This window comes from Drosophila eugracilis, unplaced genomic scaffold, assembly GCF_018153835.1.
Source record: "Drosophila eugracilis isolate 14026-0451.02 unplaced genomic scaffold, ASM1815383v1 contig_2147, whole genome shotgun sequence".
In the NCBI taxonomy this organism is placed as follows: domain Eukaryota; kingdom Metazoa; phylum Arthropoda; class Insecta; order Diptera; family Drosophilidae; genus Drosophila; species Drosophila eugracilis.
The window spans coordinates 1,108,323-1,132,354 of record NW_024573030.1 but is presented as its reverse complement, the minus strand read 5'-3'; the positions used below and the strand labels follow the sequence as shown (position 1 = coordinate 1,132,354).

At 40.1% G+C, this 24,032-nt stretch overlaps 1 protein-coding gene across 3 annotated transcripts in view; it reads right to left on the bottom strand.

The window, feature by feature from the left end:
* LOC108110294 (optomotor-blind protein) overlaps positions 1 to 24,032 on the bottom strand; it is a 65,759-nt gene that overhangs the window by 22,778 nt on the left and 18,949 nt on the right. For 2 of the 3 annotated variants that reach the window (XM_017219294.2, XM_017219292.2), the window contains exons 3-4: positions 14,670 to 14,783; positions 14,444 to 14,606 (exon numbers count right to left, since the gene is read on the bottom strand). In XM_017219294.2, the coding sequence (XP_017074783.1) occupies positions 14,444 to 14,606; positions 14,670 to 14,783 (277 nt within the window). The remainder of the gene's footprint in view (positions 1 to 14,443; positions 14,607 to 14,669; positions 14,784 to 24,032) is intronic. The other variant, XM_017219293.2, reaches the window with a different exon arrangement.

Here is a 24,032-nt window from a genome sequence, read left to right as displayed (position 1 = left end):
GCTTAGTCCAAGAACCCTGAAGTCGTCTCTTTGGGCCCTCGAGAGTTAGTGGCAATTAAACGATTTCGTTTCGTGTGCTGTCTTCAGCTGTCTGAGCCTGCTGATGCTGCATGATTAATATGTTTTTGAGTAGTTCTTAGCCGAAGGGCCAACATCGTCTAAACAAGCCACGATTTTTGGTTTGGTTTTTGTTTTCTTCTCGAGGGGGGGGCCCCCAAAAAAATAAGAGTCAGGCAAAGCCAAGTCAGTTAGCCAAGTTGACAAATCGTTTGTAAATGGCTGCCAGACAAAAGTGGAACACACGCACTCTAGACAAAATTAGTGCTTAGTGGACCCTTTGACTATCGAAATTATAGAGTGGTCAAAAGTGTGCCTGGTCAGCAATCAAAAGTTCATCAAATATGTATGATATTTGGAGAGGGCGGGGATTCTAAGAATCTTTTTTTTGAAAGAGTTTCTAATTTAAGGTTTAGTTTGTAAAGAGAAGCCTTCTTCAGCCACAAATCAAACTCAACGACAGGAAACAATCGACTGAGCCCGGCTAATCCACCACTCCCAGCTGCCAACACCTGCCAATCATCAGCTAGCGTTGGGTTACTCAGTTGGCCACTCGAAATGGAAAAATCGCTAACAAATGGCAATCCCATTAAGTCAAGGCGCAGCTAGCTTTAAGAAATCCAATTAAATGGAAATTGAACAGGAATTAAAAAAGGAAAAAAATATGGAAAAAAGGACCTGTGACAAAGCCAAAGCTGCAAGTTGGAAGCTGAATGTTGAACGTTGAATGTTGAATGCAAAATCCCCCATTGAATGTCTGCATAATAATGCCTAAATAATGATGCCTAAATAATGAGTGAGTGAAGAGTGCGAAGCACTCCAAAGACATTAGCGCACTTGAACCTGGGGGCGGGTAGGAGGAAAATGCAAGGATATGGCCTGCCAGCCACTCACCAAACGGGAAATGTTGTTTTTTTTCGTTCCCTAATGAGCGCCAAAAACGTAAGAGAAGGATAGACTGCTTTTGGGTGTTTGTCAAGTACCTTTGGCACCAGTACTCCACTGGGTTTACTGTGGATCCATATAGCCATCCATCCATTCATCCACCATCCACCACCCACACACTCTGTAGAAATCTCCTCCGTTTTTTTTCCGGGTGTCAGGTTAAGTGTGCGAGCGAAACAGCAATGGCTGTTGGCAATTTGCATGCAGTGCAGCGAACAAATGAGCAGAATAAATTAAGACAAAGCGGGCACAATGTGAAATGTGCACTTGGAGAAAAAAAGGGAGGGAGTTTAAGTTGGCAGAAAATGTATGAAAAATATTAGATTTTTTGGGGAATTTCTAAGCTGATTCTAATTTAAGTTAATCTTAACTTAAAACCCAAAAAGTAAGACAATAATTTTGGAAAGCTAGCTTGGATTTGAAACTATTTTTGAGTTTTAAGCTACATTTTACCTTAAGAAAATATTTTATAATATTTCTTTAAGGTTTAGCTTAACAAACTAACTCTAAGGATAATCCCTTTATCTATCAAACTTATTCAGTTTGACTTTTGCTAAAGTCAAGGAAGTAAATTTAATAACGAAAAACCAGGAAACTTTCCAAAGAAAGCAAATCAGAGATGCATTTTAAGGATCTTTCGAGTGGGAAGTGAAGAAAAGAGGCTTGAAAGCAGAAGAAGAAGAAGGAGTGGGAGAAGCAGAAGAAGAAGGAGTAGGAGAAGCAGAAGAAGAAGAAGAAGGAGCTGAAGAAGAAGAAGAAGCAGAAGGAGTAGAAGAAGCAGAAGAAGCAGCTGAAGAAGAAGAAGGAGTCGAAGAAGCTGAAGAAGCAGAAGGAGCAACCCAAGAAGAAGCTTACGAAACAGGAGGAGAATCCATGGCCGCTTGACAAAAGACACTTGAGGCCAACAAAAAACAACAAAAACAACAACAACAAGGAGACGAAAAAAAACCAAGAAACAAAAACAACAACAAAGCTAACAACTAAGAGCATAAATAAAGATGACGAAGCTGGCTGGAAAGAGACGGAAGACAAGAAAGCGAAAGGGAAAAAAGCCCAAGGTGCCGAGGCGCCAGAAAGAGAGCGACCGAATGCAATGGCTTTTTTTTTCTTTTTTTCTTTACCACAATGGCGGAAATGTGTGAATGAGGTGGCCACTCGAATGAACGAAAGAGAGGGCCATATGCTAAAAGAAAGAGAGGGGGCGACTATAATTAGCACAGGGCGAGCAGTGTTTCTATATATATATAAAATATATATATATATATTTCATTTTTTTGTTAAGACGCACGCACAGTCCAGGCAATTAAACTAGGTACGTTCGCCATCGCCATCGCCATCGCCATCGCAATTTGTCATCGCCTTGAGTGCATTTTAATCGTAAAAATGTAATAAAAAAAAAAACAAGAAATATTTATATATAAATAATAAATAGCCAGAGTGGCCCAAGGGTTAATTGCTAACCCACTTGGGTTCGATCGTCGCCCGCTTAATTACCGCAAAAGTGCTGCCCACTGCTGCCACCGCCAACGAATCGCACAACCAACAGACAACCACCTCGGCCAGTGGGTCAGAAATTATTGACTTGCACAAATTGCTTTATAATCGTCATCAATAAATGAAGCCCCGGTCATTAGCTTGGACATACCATATAGTCATAGGCCATGCCGCTGTAACCACTTTCCTCCCATCTTCAATCTCATATTCACGATAAGCTAAATTGTTGGGCAAATATAATTATTCAAGTTTTGGGCAATCAGCTAGTTTGGATATTGGTCAAGGATATGGGGTATATGAGAGGGGATTATGTATCTGGAGTGGTTTTAAGGGTAATGCTAGCTGACCTAGTAGGATCTTTGTTACTATATAATCTGTAAAGTTGCGTTTTCTATGATTTTGGTTTAGGTTTAAACTTTTTCTAGCCTTCGTAGGGAAGTTAAAAAGCGAATTGCTAGGATTTTCTTGTAGTAACTTTTAGTATTCTTTATAAAGTTTCCTAAAAATTACTTTTAAATCATAAAAACTGATCAATTTCCTTAAGAAAACTATAAGCAACCTCTCTTTAAGATTTCTTTCTTAACAAGAAATCCCAGTAATCAGTTTCCAACTTACTCTAAATGCCAATGCTATGCCTTGCCAGAAGGAGATCTTGCAAACCATTCACTTCCAGTTCGTTGATAAATACATATTAAAAAACATCATATATTTTATACCTACAGCCTTGAATAATTTGTGATTGCATTTTCGCATCGTATTTATTTATGTATTTTTAGCAGTGATCGCATCGAAAAAACAAAAAGTGATCAGACAGACATTCCCGGTGATATGATGGCGTGACTCAGGTTCAGAATCGAAAACGGCGCCCGTCGGGAATGGAATCAGAATCGAAATCAGAATCAGAAACAGAAATAATACCCCTTTCCCTTCTCTCTTCTTGGGAAGAAGCTACACACACACCGACTACGTGTCACAAATTATTAATAATCTATAATAAAAAGTATAATTTCATTTAATAATGAGACGATGCGACGACCTGACATCAGGATTCTCGACAATTTGAAATTTTTCATTTAATAAATCATCGAAAAAATATTGAAGTTTGCTGCCCGCCGTTGCAGACGCATACTAATTTCCTTCTCCTTCTTGAGTTTAATATTTATTTGTATTATTTTTGTTTTTTTTTTTTTTTTTGGTGGTTGACCACGTTGCGCCCATTTTGTGGCGCCAGCTATGACGACGTTGCATGTGCCTCCACCTCCTCCTCCTCCTCCGACTGTTTTTGGTGCCTCATCGTTGGCAGTTAAATTTTTGTTGGTTGTTCCAACGTGACGCCCTGTCAGCTGGCGTTTTTCAGGAGGGCCTCTATGGCCGAGACAATTAAATGCCTAATTTTGTGTTGAACCTCCCCCCCTGCCACACTCCCTCGCCTGCCCCTTTTAGCCGCGCTAACCCGTGGCGTTTGTTTTTCCAAATAATTCATTAATATTTTTCTGTTTCTGTTTCTGTTTCTCGTTTTTTTTTCTTTTTTGTTGGGTAATTATGACGGGCGGCGCTTGCCTGCCTGAGTTGCATGTGCAATGTGTGTGTGTTTTTTTTTATTTTGTATTTTGTTGGGCGTTTCGGGTGCCAATTTCATGCGCTTTTCTCGTTAAGAGCGATAATTTATCAACAAGCTGGAAAATGTGGTTAACGCCTGAAGGGGGGAGGTGGTGAGAAATACAAACAAAATCAAAAATGTGCAAAAAAATATGTTCGAGACTTTAGGAGTTTTAAGCCTATATATAGGTTAGGAATTCATATTATATATCTCTTTTTTCCGATTAGATATATTTTCCTTTTTTTTTCACCAATTAATTAATTTCCACTTGAATGTTTCACTTATTAAATGTATTATCATTAATTTTCTTTCGCCTTTTTTCTTTCTTTTCTTTCTTTTAGTGGGCATTTTCACTCGAGCGAAGAAACTGCGCCACAAGACAAAACGAGGCCCATTATCTCCCCACTGTGCCGCTGTGTGCCACGCCCACTGTGCAACGCCCTAGTCTGGTATAGAGTCATTCGTCTATTTTCCACCGGATAGTCAGGTATGCGCTGATACACTAAACCAAAAAAAAAAGGAAAATATCAAAGTAAGAAGTTAAACTAAAAAAAAAAAAGTGAAATTTTATAGAGAAGAGTTGAAAATTTTCTTAGGAAAATCTGAAATAAACATGAAAGTTTGTTTCACTTTCAATTATTTCTCACAGTGCATAGATCTCAGGGTCCGGTACGGTTCAGTTTGGACTCTCATCATCTGGCTGAGGTGCAACGATAACAATAATTGCCCAACATTTTCTAGGTTATTATTTCGTTATTGCCGCTGTTGTCGGCTGACCCGTGTTTAAATTACCAGTCAGTTCATAGTGAAATATCATTTAATATATATATATCGTATATGGTATATATATAACTATAAGAATAGGTTTCGCTTCATTTGCCAGCGGCATCGCATCGATTGATTCAATTAATTATCTCACTAATAGTTCGTTTTTCCCCCTCTTTCTTGCTGTTTCGTTTTGTTTGCTGGCTGGCTGGCTGGCTAGTGCGTGTGCCCCCTTGCTCTAATCAAGTTTTCTCTTCATATTTTCCTAGATATACATATATATATATATCGGTTTTAGATATCTTTTACCCACATATACATAGGCTATGCCTTCCTTTATGCAAATAAACACATACATTTTTTGAAAATTGTTTTCCCAGTGATTGACGCTTTGACAGAGACAACTTAGTTGTCAACACGCAAGAATCATGTCCACAACGGAGTTGTGATATATATATATATATATACTATATACTACAGCAACTATCAATCTGTGACGACCGACCGAGCGACCCCCCCTATTTTCACAGGCAACCCCCTCGTGATTTTAATGAGAGACAACACAGAATTTGCGTGCAACATCAGCGCTGGTTGTTCTCGTTGTTGTCTGGATATTAGATGTTGTTAAAGTTGTTGCCATAATTGTTGTCATACTAACTATGACTATATATGGTTAATGGCACACATAGCAACGACGATAAGTCAGGCCAATATAATCGAATCAAAACAGGGAAGTGAAATCATAAAAGTGTCAAACTGGATTAATATTTGTATAAATCAATGAGCCAGGCTCTTTGTTATGGTTTTTATTCTTAATAAAAGATTCTTGATTTTAGGTTAGAAAAAAACAGGTGGCAGTTCTGGTTAATGACTTGCATTTGCATCTTGCCAGAGGAGAAAACAAAGAACGATAAGCGCTGGCAAACAGAGGGAAAGAAAGAATGAATGGTTTCTCTACAGATTTTGTTTTTGGGGACTTGGCAAACATTTTGACTAAGTAAAGATCAACAAGAGGATCAAAGGTGGCCAGATTTGGTCGGTATCTTTTTGTATATATATATGCCAGTGGCGCCAGGAAAAGTTATAGTAGGGGGAGAAGCTGTAGTGGGAAGAAAGAGAACTAAAAGAGGTATAAGATCAAAGAGGCTATGGCCACTTTTCTATTCAAGAAATTAAGAAATATTTCTAAAATTATTTAATTTTTAAGCCATGGAGGTGAAGAAATGGTTAGAAACTGGTATAAATTCTATAACAATGAGTGAACCTCTGTGGCGAAGATAAAGGCCTGATATCTGGTGACCTGAGAGATTATGGAGATTAGTTTTCAGGCGCCAGCGGAGGCAGCTTCCGTTTTTCTACAGTGGCAAGCTGTCTGAATGGGCCATCTAACTATGTTTCTTTTTTTCTTTCGTGCTTAAGGCAGCAGCAGGTGTATCTTGCTTTCAATTTGTGTATATGAATATGAGTATGAGTATGAATATGAGTATGAATATGAGTATGAATATGAGTATGAATCTGAATCTGAGTATGAATCTGAATCTGAGTCTGAATATGAGTCTGAATCCGAATCTGAATCTGAGTCTGAATCCGAATCGGAATCTGACACTGAATATGAATATGAATATGAATATGAATATGAATATGAATATGAATATGAATATGAATATGAATATGAGTATGAATATGAATATGAATCTGAGTATGAATCTGAATCTGAATCCGAATCTGAGTATGAATCTGAAACTGAATATGAATCTGAATCTGAATCTAAATCTGAATATGAATATGAATATGAATATGAATATGAATCTGAATCTAAATCTGAATCTTAATCTATACCTGAACCTGATCCTGAACCTAAATCTGAACCTGAATCTAAATCTAAATCTCAATCTCAATCTAAATCTGAATCAAAATCAGAAAGAAATCTCTCTGCAGACAAGTCAAATATCAAAAAAAATATCCAAAAAAAAAAACTTCAAATGGAAACAAAGGCAAACAGACAAACAGATGAAAGATGCAGAAGAAAGACAAAAAGAAAGACAGTCAGAAAGACAGACAGAAAGACAGTCAGAAAGACATACAGATAGATAGACAGACAGAGAGTCTGAGTTGGGGACAAACATTTGAATACCAATAGAGATTTACACAATGTGGTAGCATGTTTGAGGTGTTTAACTGTCACCTCAGACTTAGGCACCACTCCGCAGATAACACATCTTATAGCATAACGATAACCATTCCCATTCCCAACTGATGGCGCTTGTGCAGTCAAAGTTAATCAAACAGAAAACTTGCTTGAAAAATCATGAGTTAATGTGGGTTAATGCACTTGGAAAAAATTGGGAAATTCATGCTATGATCAAACTTTGTTTAGTTTTTTCTATGATTTTTTAGTTACCTAAATGACTTTTCTCTCTGTGTAAATGTGAGGCACACTTTAGGGCAAAAGTGCGTTTGTTAGTAGATAGTCGTGTTTAGAAATCTATTTGCCTGGCAAATATTGCACTTCCTGTGCCCCCATGCCCATGCCTGCTATGCCTCACTCACTTTCTGGATGGAAATCCAAGTCAAGCTTGTCTATTTGCGTTGGCCTAATGGAAAAGCCACTGTTGTACCGCCGCCCCCGAAAACATTTCCTGTGATCTCCTTTTTTTTTGGCAACAATGGCCCAGACAATGGGCTTTCCTCGCCAGCTGGCGCTGCTCACTTGGTTTCTCTGCTGTGAATACTTTTTTTTTTTTTTTATATGACAAGATACTGAAGTGAGATGGAAAAAATATACAATTTGATCTGAGAAGGGGATGGGGAGGGGATGGGGGGAAGGGGTCTTAATCGCCCTGCACGCACACACTTGCCGCGCACAATGGGATCCTGGGATCCTTTGGGCACAGCATGTGTGCATTGTCCTGGCATCATAAACTCGTCTTCAGCTGTCGTCGCGCGCCCTTAATTTCTAAGCATTTGTTTAGACATGCACCGCAGCAGCGCAAGTAGACAATAAACACAAAATCCAAACAAGAATAATACATGATATTAGAGAAAAGAAAAGAAAAGTAAAGAAAAGAAAAGAAAGAAACCCAAGAGATTGTGGTGACTGCATTGCGGGAGACGCGGCGTATGAGCAATCTTGCAAAACCTCAAGATATGAGTTTTATATATAGAAAAAGGAAAGGAACATAAAGTGGGCGTGGGTCTGGTTAATTATGTTGTTAGACAACGATCGGGTAACCCAAAGCAAGATGTGCCTTTTTCTCTTCCCTCTCTCTCTCTCAGTCTTTCTCTCTCTTTCTATCTCGTTCCCTAAGGATATTAGGATAGGATAATCTTGTTGCTGCCGCTGGCATAATCCTGGCTCGGCCCTACGCTGCCATTCAGCACACCAAACCGATGCGATCCCATCAACGGAATCATATCAGGAAAAGAATCGAACCGAAGCGATCAACGGGGCGGGCAGCAACTAATCATCAAGGGGATTAACTGCCATTGAGAGGACCATTACTGACTTCTCTCCTTTGTGGTGCGATTGTTAATGAGGTATGGGAAAAGTATAAGCGGAAAGGGGAGGTGCGCGGGGTAAACCTCTTGAAATTAACCCAAGGCAAAAAGGTTAGAGGGGAAAATATGTTTCCTATTTCTTGATCTGCCTACTTTATCATCAAGTTTTTTTTTTTTTTCCTTTTTCAAGCTCACCACATCATCCACTTAATTAAATTACAGAATTTTCCCGAACTTTAACCTTGGCTCTTATCTCTGGCAAGTGTTTTCCACAAATGCGGACAAGCAGATGTAGATAAAGCCCTGAAATGCTTTGTGGCCAAATCGAAATCTCTTTTTTCTGCTGGCCAAGCCCAGTTCTGTTAAGGGTTAAGGGGGGGCGGGCCTCTCTTCTTTGCTATACACCCAATTGAGGGGCATTAGCATATTACTCTTGGATCCGGATCCCAGAAACTACGGCTAACGTGACCAGCGGCACTTAAAGTTCTGCTTTTGCTTGTTTTTTTTTTTTTTTTTTGGGTGTTTTGTCACAAATTTTGGAACATTTAGTTTAGGGGTTTTTCACTGTGCGGTCGCGCCGGGCGTTGAAACTAATTAACATATTTAATGTTTTTGGCACGTTTGACTCGGCCCTGGGTACGGCCCAGCGTAAGAGTCCTGGCGCCAGGCCTAGTTAAAATCTAATAAAAACCTGAGCATGCCTCATAAATTTCACTCCCACATCCCCCTCCCATCGCTCTTACTTGCATATATATATATATATGTATTTTTTTTTTTTTTATATTTTATTTTATTTTCAAGAGGGGTTGGTTGAGCGCCTAATGGCGAACGCGCTTTTATGTTAAATTAAACCCGAGATCCGTTCGTTTTTATTCTTTTTGGGGTGGCAGAAAAAGAAAATGTTGAATGTAAAACGAAGGTGGCAAGTACGTTGTCGCTGAGGTGCGACAAAATATCGCAAATAAAAATTCCATTTTGTGTTTTGGAATTTTTTAATATTCAAATGAAGTCGCCGCCGCCGCGCAAAGGGAGAAGCGAATTTTTGTGTGCCTTTGAAGAGAGTTTGGCGGGGCTTTCAGTTTGCTTTTTTTTTTTGTTCTTCTTATATTCCTGCGCTGTTTTCAAGGACCTTAAAGTCAGCCCTTTAAAGGCTAGGGAAACAAAAAATCCGAAAAGAAGGCTTTCAAGAGCTTTGGGTTTGAGTTTTTTTTTTTAACAAGGACATCCACTTGATCGATTTATGGCAAGGCTGAAAAGCAAAGTGCGTTTCCCGTTTGACATTTTCGCACCATTCGCGAAACGTTGGCTAATTTTAAACCTAAAAAGAAAAAGCAATTCCCATGGCATTCGCTTGATACAAATTCAATTTCATTTTCAATTATAAAGAAAACCACTTCATTTTGTAAATTAGTCGTTAAGGATTGAGAACTAACTCGACTTCCTCGACGTGCAAATGTGATTATGAAAGATTCACTTAAAAAAAAGCAGCCATAAAATCTGGCTTAGGCATTTTCTTCTTGTTAAGCTCAAAAGCTGAAAGTTAAGAATGGCTAAAGCTAAAATGATTTTCCAATCACAAGCGCCAACTTAATCTGCGCTCCCGTCTCACCTGGTTTGATTCCCATTCCCATTCCCATAACCATACCGATTCCCACTCCCATTCCCGATCCCATTACCATGCTCCAAAACCGAGTTACGCCCTCCGGCAAATTGCGTGTGGCTTCCATCAGTTGAATGATTGATGGCCCAGACCAGTTTCTTCTTTTAAACAACAAAAAAAAATGAATAAAACTAAAAGTAAAAATAAAATAAAAAAGAGTAAAAGAGAGAGAGATAGAGAGAGGGGTACATACGCAGACGGCAAAAATAACCAGCTGTTGCAAAAAAAAAAAAAAAAAAAAAATAAAAAAAAAGAATAAAGTTGGGCTGCTGTCGCCGTGGCCCGAGCGTTATTGCTCCTTTCACTTGGCACAAAACGGCGAGGAAGACGAACAGCAGGCTGGCCTAATCTAGCTGATCACCGCCGATGATAGCCAGCCATTGATACCCTTTTGCTCTCAGTCCCAGCCCGGGACTCTTGGGCACCGCATGATGATATGATATGTCAGCCAGATAGTGGTGGCATTAGGCATTAGATAAGAAATCAGACATATATATATATATATATATAGAGAGAGAGATAGAGAGAGGGAGTGAGATGAGCACAAAAGGCGTCCCTAACTTATTTGTGGTTGCAACAGCAGCAGCAGCAACATTATCATCATCAGTAGGTAGGTAGGTAGGTAGCATCCTCATTAATGGCTTAGTATTTCGAGGGTTGCATTTTACAAAAGGGGGTTGCTAGCTAGTCATTGATACAGGCCAGGCAGAGCCTACCGATCAGCAAACGAATTAATTTCTAGATTTTTTCATCGACCTATAGCCTAAAAACTAGGAAAATTAACTAGTAAATTACATGGAAAAGAGACTAAACTTTGGAATTTGATGTATTAAGAGTTTAATATTAGAAAATTATTAAAGAGAGAAGCTTAAACATTCCTCTAGCTTTTATAACAGGGAAAAATAGTTCATTTTTCTATTCAAGCTTCTTCGAAAAAAACACTTAATTATAGAACACAACTCATTCAAGAATAGTTCTATCAACTTAACTGTTAAGTTAAAGAGATCAAGGTGGTTGTCAAGGCATCCGGGGGACATTAGACCTTGTCCAAGCCTAATTGGTGGCACAATGAGCATTCCATCCACTCGAATCCACTTCAATTGAAAAGCAATTCACTGACATGACCCCCCCGCCTTTGCCTTCACCACTCAATGCTCCTTGAATATTATCTTCGGTAAGAAAGACCATCGACCACGAGCCAAGGATGGTAAGGATGTTGAATGTGAACCTGAATCGGTGAGGTTGGTTGGCTGGCTGGCTGGCTGTCAACTTCAAAAGAGCCTTTCAAATTGTATTTTTGGGCAACACCTAACTACCTGACCCCGGGATGGCCTTTAAAGAGAGCGCGTCTATAGCAGACAAATTGGCCATATCCCATATCCCATATCCTTATAGCCCATATCCCATATACATATACCCTGACACACACACACACGTGTGCAGTTGCGGGCCGCCTTTGATTTTCTAAGCGAATTGTTTCAAGAAAACCACCAGAGAACGCTGCCCGAGATTGAGGTTGAACCATGGCTTATCCAAAGGACTCTCCTGCCCATTGCCCGTGTGTGTGAGTTTTGCGCCTCAATTAATTTGATTTGCGTCCGTGTTCGTGTCCGGAAATGGAACTCCACTTGAGTTTAGTTTTTGTCAACCCGTTCCCGTTCAGCAGTTCCTCTTCCATCCTCTCCTCCTTGGACATAATTTGATTTTTTTTTTTATTCGTTCCCTGTCCTGCCCTGCCCTTCGTCTGGGGATGCGGATGAGGATTGGGAATCATCTGTTGGCTGTGTTGGATGCTCGAGACCACTTCTCTATGGTTGAATAAGCACAGAAGATGGCCAACTATGCTTTGAACTATGGGGAAACTAATGGCAGCAGACATATGCCTCACCCTCTAAGAGCCTTCCACATCTTTTTCATCGCCCCTTTTGGCTGGCTAGGAACACTGAGAAGAAAATAGAGTGATTTTTGTGGCATTTTCATGGAAAACTAGCAAAATGTTTGTAGATTTTTGTGTTTATTTTTTTGGAAAAGCGAAGATCTTTCTTTTCCCTGTAGATAGTCAGCTTTCCCCCCTTCTTCCACTTAAGATTTCTTAATATAAAACCAAAAAAAGAAAAAAGTGAAAAAAGAGGAGTTGGAGCCCTTGGCTAATTGGAGTAGAGAGTATCCCAACTTGAGTTGCAACAATTAAACGCATTAGGCGACACCTTCCTGCCGCCTGCTTGCTTTCATACAAGCCCAACCCCGGGGTTTCGTTGTTCAGTCAGTCATCCCCCTTTGACCCCTTCTTGGTGGTTCATTATACCTTATTAGGGTGGCTCTTTTGCGGCAACATGGCCGACTAACACGCACACACTCTTAACAGAATTACATACAAAGATACACACACACACACACACACACACAGTGCCAGTGCAAAGGGCGTTTAAAAACGCGCGCGTTTTCTGCCGCCCGCTAAGTGCATTTCAATGTATGAAAAGCCGCTTCCGTTTCCGTTTCTCCCCCTTTGAAAAGTGGGGATATATACCACCTCTCATCAACCTATATATATATATATATATATATTCTCGTTATAAGTTAGAACAAAGGTGGGCCCACAATTACGGAATTGCTGGTCTCTGAAGGTCTAAAGGCCTGCCACGTTGTTGTTTTGACACGCAGCCAGCGAGTAACCGGCAATACAAATATATTCTATATATGGAAAAATATAGAAAAAATCAACCATAAAATCAAACCACCACCGCCCATATTGACCCCATCATGACCGCAAAAAAGTGTTAAATTATAGACTTTATAATAACGCTCTCGGCTGCTTGGCTGCTTGGGCTGCTTGACTATATATCCCCATGATTATATGATTATAACGCTTTTGAGAGCGCCAACATCTGGCGACAACCATAGGGTTGCTGCTGCTTAGCTGTTTTTATTTTTCCAGAAAACTATCAAAGTTAAACGGCATTATCTTTGATTTTTTTGTAAGTTTTATGTTGAGAAAAGAAGGTTTTTTAATCTGCTAGAACTGCCTTAAGAACATTCCATAAATATCCTAAAATTTAAAGCAATTTAATTACCCTTCCACTCAGCTCTCTTAACTACCAAAACTCTCTACTATATTCTTTTGAAATATCGACTACAAATCGGCAACCGCCTTGATTAAATAAATAAACCTTCGATTTGGACACCGATTCGAAATCGTTGGGCCACACAAACACCACACGCAGCGTCGGCTTTTTGGCGTTTGAACTAAGCGAAATTAATGGCCAACACAGGCTACTTAGGCGGAGGCCCACGCACACCGCCGGACACGAGACACGGATTGTCCAATTGTCCGGTGGTTTCGAGGGGGGCGGGCGCGGGGCGGGTTTAGTGGCTGATCCAGGGGAAGATGGTGGTGAAGGAGTAGCCCTTATCCGCTGCTTGTTCGCTGTGCGATTTATGACTCGGTATGCAAAACGAGCCAAGAAATATAAAGAAAAAAAAGAGAAGGTGGAGGGGCGGAGACATGACACAAAACTGCAGAACCACATGGCGCCCGCCCAAGATCATAATGATCATGGTTTGTAAAAGAAAGAGAGAGAAAGATATATAGATATATATATATATATATATAGTATAGTCACACAACGGGTGGGCACTACTAGCACCATCGTCCGATCAATAAAAAATGAAAATTTGCCCAGCAGTTGATGAAATTTACGCGATCGGCGTCGGCACAACTACAAAGTCAAAAGAAGAGCGGCACCGCATCAAGCGCGGCCTTCAAATGAAAAGTCCACCGACAATTTGCCTGGCGCCCTAACCCCCCCAACCCCAACCCCAACTCCACACTCATTTACCATCCAGAATCTTCGATCCGAGAAAAGAAGGAGAAGGCTTATCCATCCGCTTCATGCGTGTGAGAAGTTTTAGATAAGCCAAGAGGAGTACTAAATATACTTCAAAGTGCAGGCCCGAGAAAGGCGAATCGGCGGATGCCATGCAAATTTGCATTGATAAGCCACAAAGATGGGGTTACCGCTGGCGGAGATGATATTTCAAGTGGCGAGTGTTAGGCGCTGGCTCTTTGATAATGATGGGGCCTAGATAAAGTTTGCTTTGATCTGCTAGGCAGAGTTCGTTGTAGGCTTCAATGAGTTAATTACTTTTGGAAAAAGAAGGAGGCAGCCATCCTAGCAATACTCTAACTAACTTTCATTGTTTACCAACATTTGCTAAGAGAAAACACATAAAAATGAAGTTAGAAAACCATCTAGAACAAAGCTAAATACTTTATCATCCCCTTTCCTTGGTATTCCTTGGTATCATTGAGTTTTGGATTTTTCATAGTTCTTGCTGTTGTATAGGTGGGGTGTCTCTTTTCTTTTTTTTTTTTTGTGGTGGTGATGTAGCTTATATAACTAATGCGGTAAACAAAGAAGACGTACAGTACTTACAAATCCATGTTTATCACTAATATTGTTGGTCAATTTTAATTTGTGAAATGAAACAACTTTCTGCATCCATTGCTCACCCGTTGTGGGTGAATCTGGATGGATATACATGCGTTTTGGCATCTCGGGATCCGCTTTCCCAGCCACCATCCAGCGACTGTAATATGATTAGTTTAATATATATATATATCTGATTAAGGTTTAAAAAACTTGAACTTACCTATTATGAAATTTATAACGATAATCGTCCGCCGCCACAATGTCCAGTAGCAAAATGTATTTAGCCTTGGCATCCAGTCCCGAAACACGAAATTTCATTTGCGGAAACATTTGTCTGCAAGGAGTTAAGAGTAAAGGAACAAAAATATTAATATAAAAAACATGAGCAAAATGAGGAATTAGAGAAGAGATGGGTGTGTTCTATAGTATAGGAGGGTGAGGGAGCGGGGGCTATAGTCATTTTCCCCCGGCTAATCAAATAAAACATTAATCAGTGCGGCTTATAAAGCCTAAGAACGAAGACGACCACGTTCTGGTTCTCAGGGGCCCACCTTCGGGGTTCAAGATGATCCATACGGCGATGGATCGTTGCTGCTGCTGCTGCTGCTGCTAACCACAGTCGCAGTCGCACTCGCACACAATCATCATCATCATCATTATCAGATTCGGACTACGAGTTGGCCAAAAGCAAACAAAACCCCCAGACCAGTCGGGCTATCAAGTGGCGCCAAGCCACAAATTGTTTCGGCTCGACTCTGAACGAACTCCCAAGCACTCCCCTGATTCCCGTTGCCCATTGCCCATTGCCCCGCCACTCACTCGGATTCAAATTGGCCTAAAAAGAGAGGTATAACCATTTTGGCGGTGGCTAAAGGGAACGCGCGGGCTCTGAGAGGTGGCCAGAGGTTCCCTCTTGGCCAGGTTGATTAGCCATGTTGGTGGCAATGTGCAAACTCGAAAATTACATGGCCCGGCCAAAAGGGGGAACACACACAGGCGATTCCGATGCGATGTGATGTCGTTGTCCCTCGGAACAACCGAACAAAATCCCAACATTGGAACAGCCTAGCAACCCAGCACAGCCCAGCAGCAGCAGCCCAACAACCCAGCCAATCCACCCAAAAAGGAACCCAGAGATGAACGAAGAGGCAGGGGCATCCATCGTCTTTGGCCAGAGGAGAACTCGCCCTGCACACACACGGGCATAAATATGAAAATTATAACTTTAAGTAGCAATCACTCAATCGCTGTTCGGGTTCAGGTTCAGCACGAATGCAGTGAGAGAAAAGTTTGTAATCCTGCCTTTAAGAATGCAAGATTGTATGTCCTATGTTAGATTTTTCAACATATTTTCTTCTATATAACTTTTTTTCTTATAATTCCCAACTGCTTTTTTACGTTAACCTAAAAAGTTTAAAATTTCTTATAAAAAAAACTAGAAAAGAGTCTTTTATGGTTACTGATTTGTTCTTAAATCACTTCCAACTTATCTTAAACTTAAGAACTAACTAAATTCAGAAACTTTTTAGCAGTGTTCAGCTGGAGCCAAAGATTCAGGTTGAGGTTGGGACTCTCGTAGCGAGAGCGCCTCATGAATCAAATTTAACGAACGTCTTGTTCATGTTCACAGATCATCATCAGCTGCGACTGCATTTTGATAAAAACCAACAAACATTGTGGGCTAGAAGGAGAGAGGGGAGCTGTATGTGTGTGTGCTGTGTATGGAAGGGGGTTTTGGATACCAGAGGCGGCGTGGAAGGAGGGCTAACAAGCTGAGTGATGTCTGACTGACTGGACGGAACCTGAAGAAGACTGAAGACTGAAGACCGAAGACTGAAGATGAAGGAGGGCGAGCCCCGAACCGAGGATGTTTCTATTTGGAGGAGAGTGCACCCCCTTTTTTTGCAAGAAGAAGAAGAAGTTGAAAGGGGGGTGGGGCTAGGGGCAAGGGGCGGGGTGTCTGCCTGCCTTTTTCGACTGCAAATTATTTTTTATTTGCCAGGAACGAAGGCACGTCGGTCTGCCTTGCCTTGCTTTTGGCTTGAATTCGTTTTTTTTTTTGTATTTTTGTTGCCTGGGCTTTTGTTTTTTCGAGTGTGTGTGAGTGTGTGTGTGTGTGTGTGTGTGTTGTCTTAACTGAATAGCTCGTTAACATTATTGAGCACTTGGCGCCAGTTGTTGGCAGCTTGTTATGGCCAGAGACCAGGGACCAGGCCAAGACCAGAGACATGGCCCCAAGCGAGGCCGACTTTGGAGCCAGTTTCCTGGGCCCACACCACACGCCGTATTTTTCTGTGCTTTTTTTTTTCGTTTTTCTTTTTTTTTTTTTTCTGTTGGACTGAAAACGCCTGGCTTGCTCGACAACAAAACGATTTGCTCTCGTTTGTGTTGGTTCCACAGGCTCTTGGCTCTTTTGGGCCAGCAGCAGCCTGTGCCTGCTGCTTCAGCTTCAGTTTTGAGACGGGCCAGACTCTCTACTGGCCAAAAAGACTGAGACCGAGACCAAGACCAAGACCGAGACCAAGACCCCGAGACCGATACCGAGATTCAGGTTCGTGCAAATCGTTACGTGTAAAACTTGCACCTTTTGACCAGAGCACCCAGCATCGTTGTTTGTTTTTGCCACACACATTTTAACGGGAGAGGCAACGAGCCATCAAGCCAACGAGCCATCGAGCCAACGAGCCATCGAGCCACCACGGCTAATTCAATTTTCCCCCGGCCAAAAGTGTTGAAGGCAGTTGGCAACGCAAAACGCTAAGGCGCAAGGAGCCCATGAGCCCATAATTAAGCTTAATTAAGGCTCAGTGCGTTCTGTTTTTGTTTTTTTTTTTTTTTGTATTTTTATTTCTGTTTCTGCTGGGCGAGTGTTAAAGGTGTCGCTCAGTTGTCCTTAGCCTCGTCAGGCCCACATAGGGGTTAATGGCTAATCAATTAGCCCGGCCCGAAAATAAAATGTTCAACGATTGAGTTGTAATTGGGCTGGGCTCAGAGGAGCAAAGAGGAGGGGGGCGAAAAAAAGAACAACAGGGAAAAACGCAAGGTAAAGACTCTGAAATGAGGGAGAAGTTGGAGAGATAATGATAAAGACTTAAAGTGATCAGAGAAAATGGGGTCAAGCTTTTGAGTGTTATTAAAAGTTTAATATATAAAAATGAATTATAGAAAAAATAAACTTAATTTGCTAGTCATATTGGTTATCTGTCTAAGAAAACCTAAGCCTTGATAGAGGTTTTATAACCATTTGATAAGCTCCCTTTGATAAGCTCCCTTTGGTAAGCTCCATTTGACGAGCTCTTTTTGAGAATGACAAACTACCAGCTAAGTGCTTAACAAAACAGCCTTTAAAGTGCATTCAAAAAAGCATAAAACACACACTCTATAATGTGTTTATTAACACTTCACCAAAATGCCATTCATACATAATCAATTTGATTCGTTTTTGTTCTTTTTTTGCTAGAACTCAACAAGTTTTCATTTACTATTTGATCTTTAGAAAGTGTGGAAAACACAAAGACTAAAAATACCACCCAGTTTTGATCACGAATTTGTCGTTGTATTTCAGTTAACAAAAAAGTGATCATCCCTCATTTGGGTGTAATGCCAAGTTCATACCAAAACCTTATCTAAATCTTGGCTACTTGGGCAGTGGCCATGTAATCGATTAGCAATGCCATCAGCCAAGCCGCAGGTGACATCTGTGTATCCTGTGTCTCGAGTTCCCAGTTCCGAGTTCTGAAGTCCTTTCTTGTTACCCTACTCTGTTAACGTCTATTAACGCACCTGTGTGCCCCGATCTCGATGGCAGGTGAGAGGTGAGGCAACAGAGCTGCCTTAGAAGCGTCAATGCATTATCAGATAGTCAATCAAACAGCAGCCCAAAAAAGAAGAGGCTGCATTGAAGATGTTGATAGGAGGGAGACAAACACAGAGGGAGAAACTCAAAATAAATACAACGAAAAAATAAAGAAACCAAACGGAGGTTCTTCTTTTTTCTTTTTTGTCAACAAGACGCGGGGATTAAAGTAGCACCTGCAGTTTTCTGGTCTGGCCCAAAGGGAACCGAACCGAAAATTGGTACTGCTAAGAGAGGGAAACCCTAGGGGCTGCGGGGGATACTTACTTGTTGACAGTTTGGCTTTCTGACAACAAAATTGCTGTCGGTTTTTTCTTCTTTTTTTTTTCTCCTACTCCTCCTTAATCTTTGTCAACACATTGCCAATGGTTTTCCGATAAGTCGAAATCGAAAAAGGCAAAAAAGTGAAAAAAAAGGGGTGCATATTCACAACATGGATCTTACATCATTTGCCTAGCGAACATCTGTCCTCTCTGTGTGTCCGGTTGATTTATTTATTTGGCCACTTTTTGCATTGCATTTAATTTGAATTTTATTGAATGACAATTGCATGCAAATTTTCTTGAGAAAAGGGAGCTTGGCCTACCCTACCTTTTGCATTTTACAGATGTACATCGTTTGGGTATTTGACAAATTTGTGAGGAGCGCGCCCATCATCAGAGAAGAGAGAAACAGCAAACAGAGAGAGAGAGAAAGACAGAATGCAAACTGGGAACAAGGACCAAAAGGCAGCTGCATCATAAACGTTAATTACCCACACACAGACAGACAGACAACGAGGACGAGAACTACTCTAAAGGATCGAGGCAAATTAGTTAAACCAATAAACTGACAGGCCCAGACTGACTGACCAAGTGGCTGGGCCGGCCATATATCAAGTCTATATAATAATAAAACAATTTATGAAGGCATAACCACGGCCCCAAGTCCTCGTAAACACGCTGCCCGTTTGTTTTAGCCTGTCAGTTAGTGGTAACGCCCACTCCCGTCGTCTCGTTTTTGGCCCGAAATGAATGGCCATGTCATTAAGATCCGAGCGAGAGAGAGAGAGGGCCCCTAAACCCTGCCAGTTCAGTAACCAAAAGGGGATCAAGGATCAAGGGGGAAAAGAGAACAATATCAGGGGATAAAATTCTAAAATATTTATATTTCGTAGGCTCTTATCGATGCTCTCGTTGCTCTCTCTCTCTATCTGACCCTTAAAGCATATAAATCTGTTGCAATGAATAAATCAAAGAAGGGGAATAATAATAATCGATTGTAATTACAATTTGATCGCTTCATTTTTGGGAGAGCGTGAAACGAGCGCAGCTAATGGTGTTATGAACCAAAACTAAAACGAATTTGGGATGCTCTAGAAAAGGAAAGGGGGGGAATAAGGTAAAGGAAACTCCTTACCTTACAGGCTTTACTTTAAGAATCTGGATTTAAGTATCTCACATTAAGAAGTAACTCAAGTTAGTTACTGAAAATGAAAGTACAGAGTGGCCCATGTAGCGTTTGCTTTTTCAAACTTTCAATGTGTCAAATATTTAGTAGAAAGTTTGCAGTTTACGAAATGATTAAGTTTAAGCTCGCAGAAAATTGGTGAAAATTGATATTTTTTATAGCAATTTTTAAAAGCAAATCTTTCGTGGGGTTCCTATATAAGAGTATTTAAATCCCCGAATAGACTTCACATCCTTATCAAGGTTAACGATTAGATTTGTGGCGCTGTCAACGCGGCTGCTTTTCTGTTCTGATAAGATGGGTTACTACAGTACCCAAAAAACAAAAGGAAAAAACCCCCCACTATATACATCCAATATTTTTCTTCTGTTTTGGAAAATATGCCTGAACCCGTTAACCTTGTTGATGATTAGAAATCTCTCTCTCTCTCTCTCTCGCTCGTTCTGTCTTTCTTTTTTCCGCCCACCCCCCGACTCTTGCTCTGTTCACAGTTTCCTCCTCCTCGGTTGTTGTTCAACTTAATTGTTATGAATTGAAATGCAGTTGTCACGCAGATAAGAGCCAAAGACAAGGGTTTAGAGGGGTGGCGGGGGTTGTGGCAGCAGGGTCGCGAGGTCGCTGTGTGGGGCTTTTGAAAAACTCGGATTTCAACGTTTTTTTTTTTTGGTGTTGATTTATGTTGTCTGCCGATTGGGGAACCACCAGCAAGCAGCACATAAAAAACAACCTCAACAAGTGGCGTTTTGACAAGTGCACACTTTCGAATTATGTTTTTAGAGGGAAGGAAGGGGAAATATAAAAACATCAGCAGATTTTTTAGTGATTTATTTATTTGAAAATTAAGTTTTGTAAGGATTTAAAGAGGGGGGAGTAGTGATAGATATAAAATTCTTTTCAAATAATAGATGGTTGTGATTTATTATGAGACTTTTTACTGGAATAGAGATGATAATACAAGTTACTAGTCATAGTGGCCCATGTAGAGTTTGCTTTTTCAAACTATCCATAATTTGGACTTTGACATTTCGCATGTCAACGTCAATGTGTCAGATATTTGGTAAAAAGTTTGCGGTTTACGAAATGGTTAAGTTTACGCTTGAAGAAGATTGGTAAAAATTGATATTTTTATAGGGAATTTAAAGACCAAATCTTCCTTGGGTCACCCTTTATTACTTATCCATTAACTAGACTAACTTACTGCCTTGTTTAAGTCTTCTGCTTCTGTACAAATAGTCATAAAAACATATATATTATATAACTTCCCAGCGGACATTGCCAATATGGATAATCATATGTCTGTATGTCGCAAATATACAAAACAAGGTCCACCCCTTTTTGGCTTTGGTTTTGTGTTTTTTTTTTATATTTTGTTTTGTCGCCGCTTTTGTTTGCCTGCCTTTTGTTTCTGTGTTTGTTTTTTTTTATTTATGTTCTGTTTGTTTGTTTGTCATAATTGCTCATAATTGCGGCTGCTGCTGTCACACACTTACACACACACACTTACACACACACCCGCACACACACACACACACACAAATTTGCGCCATTTTTTGCTGAAACACTTTTTTTTTGCATATTTCTTTTTATTTTTTGGTCGCCATCATTTTCGGTCAATTGACACAGACAAACAAAAAAACCTACTCACACACGCACACTCATACTCACACTCATACACCCCCTTCCTTGCTTATTTTATTTTATTTGCCCGGTCTAACCTTGCAAATGCAAGCAGAGCCCCTCTCTTTCTTTGCCCAGCTACCCCTCTCTTTCCGACTTTTCACCTGCTCGGCTTTTTTAGGCTGTTGCTGTCCCTTGTTAGCCTCATGTGTATGGCACTTTGGTGGGACAGAGATGGCGCGACGCCCCCGCATTTTGTTTTTTGTTTTTCTTTTTTCGCTTTGTTTGGTTTTTTATTTATTCTCCTTTTCTTTTTTTTTTTTGATTTTTTCATGTGTGCCTTTGCTTTGTTATTTTTGCTTGGCTTGCCTTAATTTTTTTATTTTTTTTATATATTTTTTTTTTTACTGAATTGCCGGTCAGTTTTTTTTTTTTTTTTTGCCGCTTGGTCCGCCCATTTGGCCATCTCTTTTGCTCTGCAGCTCATTTGCATGCAAGAAATGTTCTTTACCCTTTTTTTTATTTTTTAATTTTTTTTTTAATTTGATTTGTCAGTGTAAGAGTGTAGGAGAGTGTGTGTGTGTGTTTTTTTTTATAATTTGCATTCATTTATTAATAATTTCGCAGTTTCCTTTGGCATTTTAGCCTGTTTAATATGCAAGCCGGCGGCTTCGTCAGTTGTGTGACTTTTCGCACAATAATCAAAGGCAGCAGCAGCAGCAGTAGTAGCAACAACAACAACAATAGCAATAGCCAATTGGCATAACAATTTAGCGGCAATTTTTATTTCATTTTCATTTGTCGCACATGCAAACGCAGTCAAATCGGTTGAATAAAATATGATTATATACTGATTTGCATTTTTCGAAAAGCGTTTACATGTTTATTATACGATCGAAATGATTGATTTAGATTAGAATTTGTGGAAATATTGAAGGGGAAATATTAAAGCAAGCTAATTGAATTTAGTTGCGGTTTTTCCCAGAAAAGGGTAATAGGAAGTTTGCTCTTAGAGAAAAGCTAAAAGTTTGAAATAAAACCACAAACTGCTAAAGTTATAGCAGAAAACTGATCAGTTTAAGTTTAAATTTAAGAACTTATAATCTCTAGAAGTTAACCAAGAACCAAACTTTACTTTTCTTGCTCTCTTCTTACAGGGCAAAGATCCCTGGCGACCCGCCACTAATTGGTTCAACCTCAATTAGGTTCTTGGCCTGAAGTCTCAAGTTGATTTTTGGCCAAGATGCGATTGCACAGGCAAATAATATTCCCCCAAGTGGCAGTAGCAAAAATGTCATTTCCCACAAATCAGCAAGGGAAATGTTAGAGGAAGAAAAATGGAATGTCCAGAAAGTATCTCATAGATACTCACTCTCTAACGACCCCAAAAAGTCGGTGTTAAATAATTTATAGACAAGTTTTAAATACATTTCGTTTAGGAGGGTGGATGGTAGGAGGTTGTGGGTGGACAGAACTCTCAGAGTTTGTCTTATTTTTAATTAAATTGTGCGTCAAATGTTTTGCAGCTCGTTGGATGGATGGTTGGGGTTCAGTAGAGGTGGTCCAAGTGGGTGGTCCAAGTGGGTGTGGCTACCATCTTGGGCCATACTTGCCCAGCCTGCTGCTGCCTCTTCTGCCTCTTCTGCCCTGTCAATGTTTGCCTGGCAAAGTGTAAGTAATTTATGCGCATTTAGTGCTCAAGTGAGCTCAAAAGCAAGGCAGCAGATAAACAGATAAAGAAGAAGATGAGCTCAAGATGGAGGCTGTAGATTTTTTTTCTATAATTTATATTTCTATCTAAGGGGGTGGTAGGGGGAGGGAGGTAGGTAGAGTATATAACAAGGGCCATTGAATGAAAGCCAACCGAACTCATTTCCATACAAATTGTCGCAGTTGAAAGCCATTAAAGTGACAGGAAAATAAATAAATAATTTCTACGAATGCATATGATTAACGTTCTCAACGGAATGGTTGTAACTTTTCCATGGATTTATAGCATACTAATACTTTATTACTCTGTCTATAAATAATATTCAAATATTTGCAAATTTAATTTAATTTAAAAAAAAAAAATAACCCTTAAACTTCTCTGATTAAAATAATAATCTTAGTAAATATTCGTTTAACTGCCGTACTTTGGATGGCTAACCAGTTCTGTTTCCCCCAACTTAATTTGATGTACAGTGAGTAATCGCTAAAACAAACAATCCCGATAGCTGCCACGCCCACAGCGCCCACGTTTAATGTCTAAATTATGGTGGTAGGCGCCATTAACGCTTTTCTGTTTGTTTGTTTGCATTGCTTTCTGTTTTTTTTCTTTCTTTTTTTTGTAAAATATAAAAAGCCAAAGCTGAAAGATCCTTCCCTGAGTGGTTGGGATCACGATCACGACCAAGATGATGATGATGATGATTCAGTGTGGGGGGGAAGGAGGAGGGTGGAAGTTAAAGGAGGGTCTCACTGATGGCCATGTCGATGCACACATCCGCACATCCGTTTAAAGAGCTCTGAAATGTGGAGGTTGCCTGGGATTGTTCAATGCACTAAGCGAAAAGTATGACCCCTAAAAATCATTCTCTCTATTAAAAATATGTTCTTTGATCAAAAGAATCTTCCTTAACGATCAACAAGTGTCTAAAATCTAAAGGTTTTAGAGTTTTT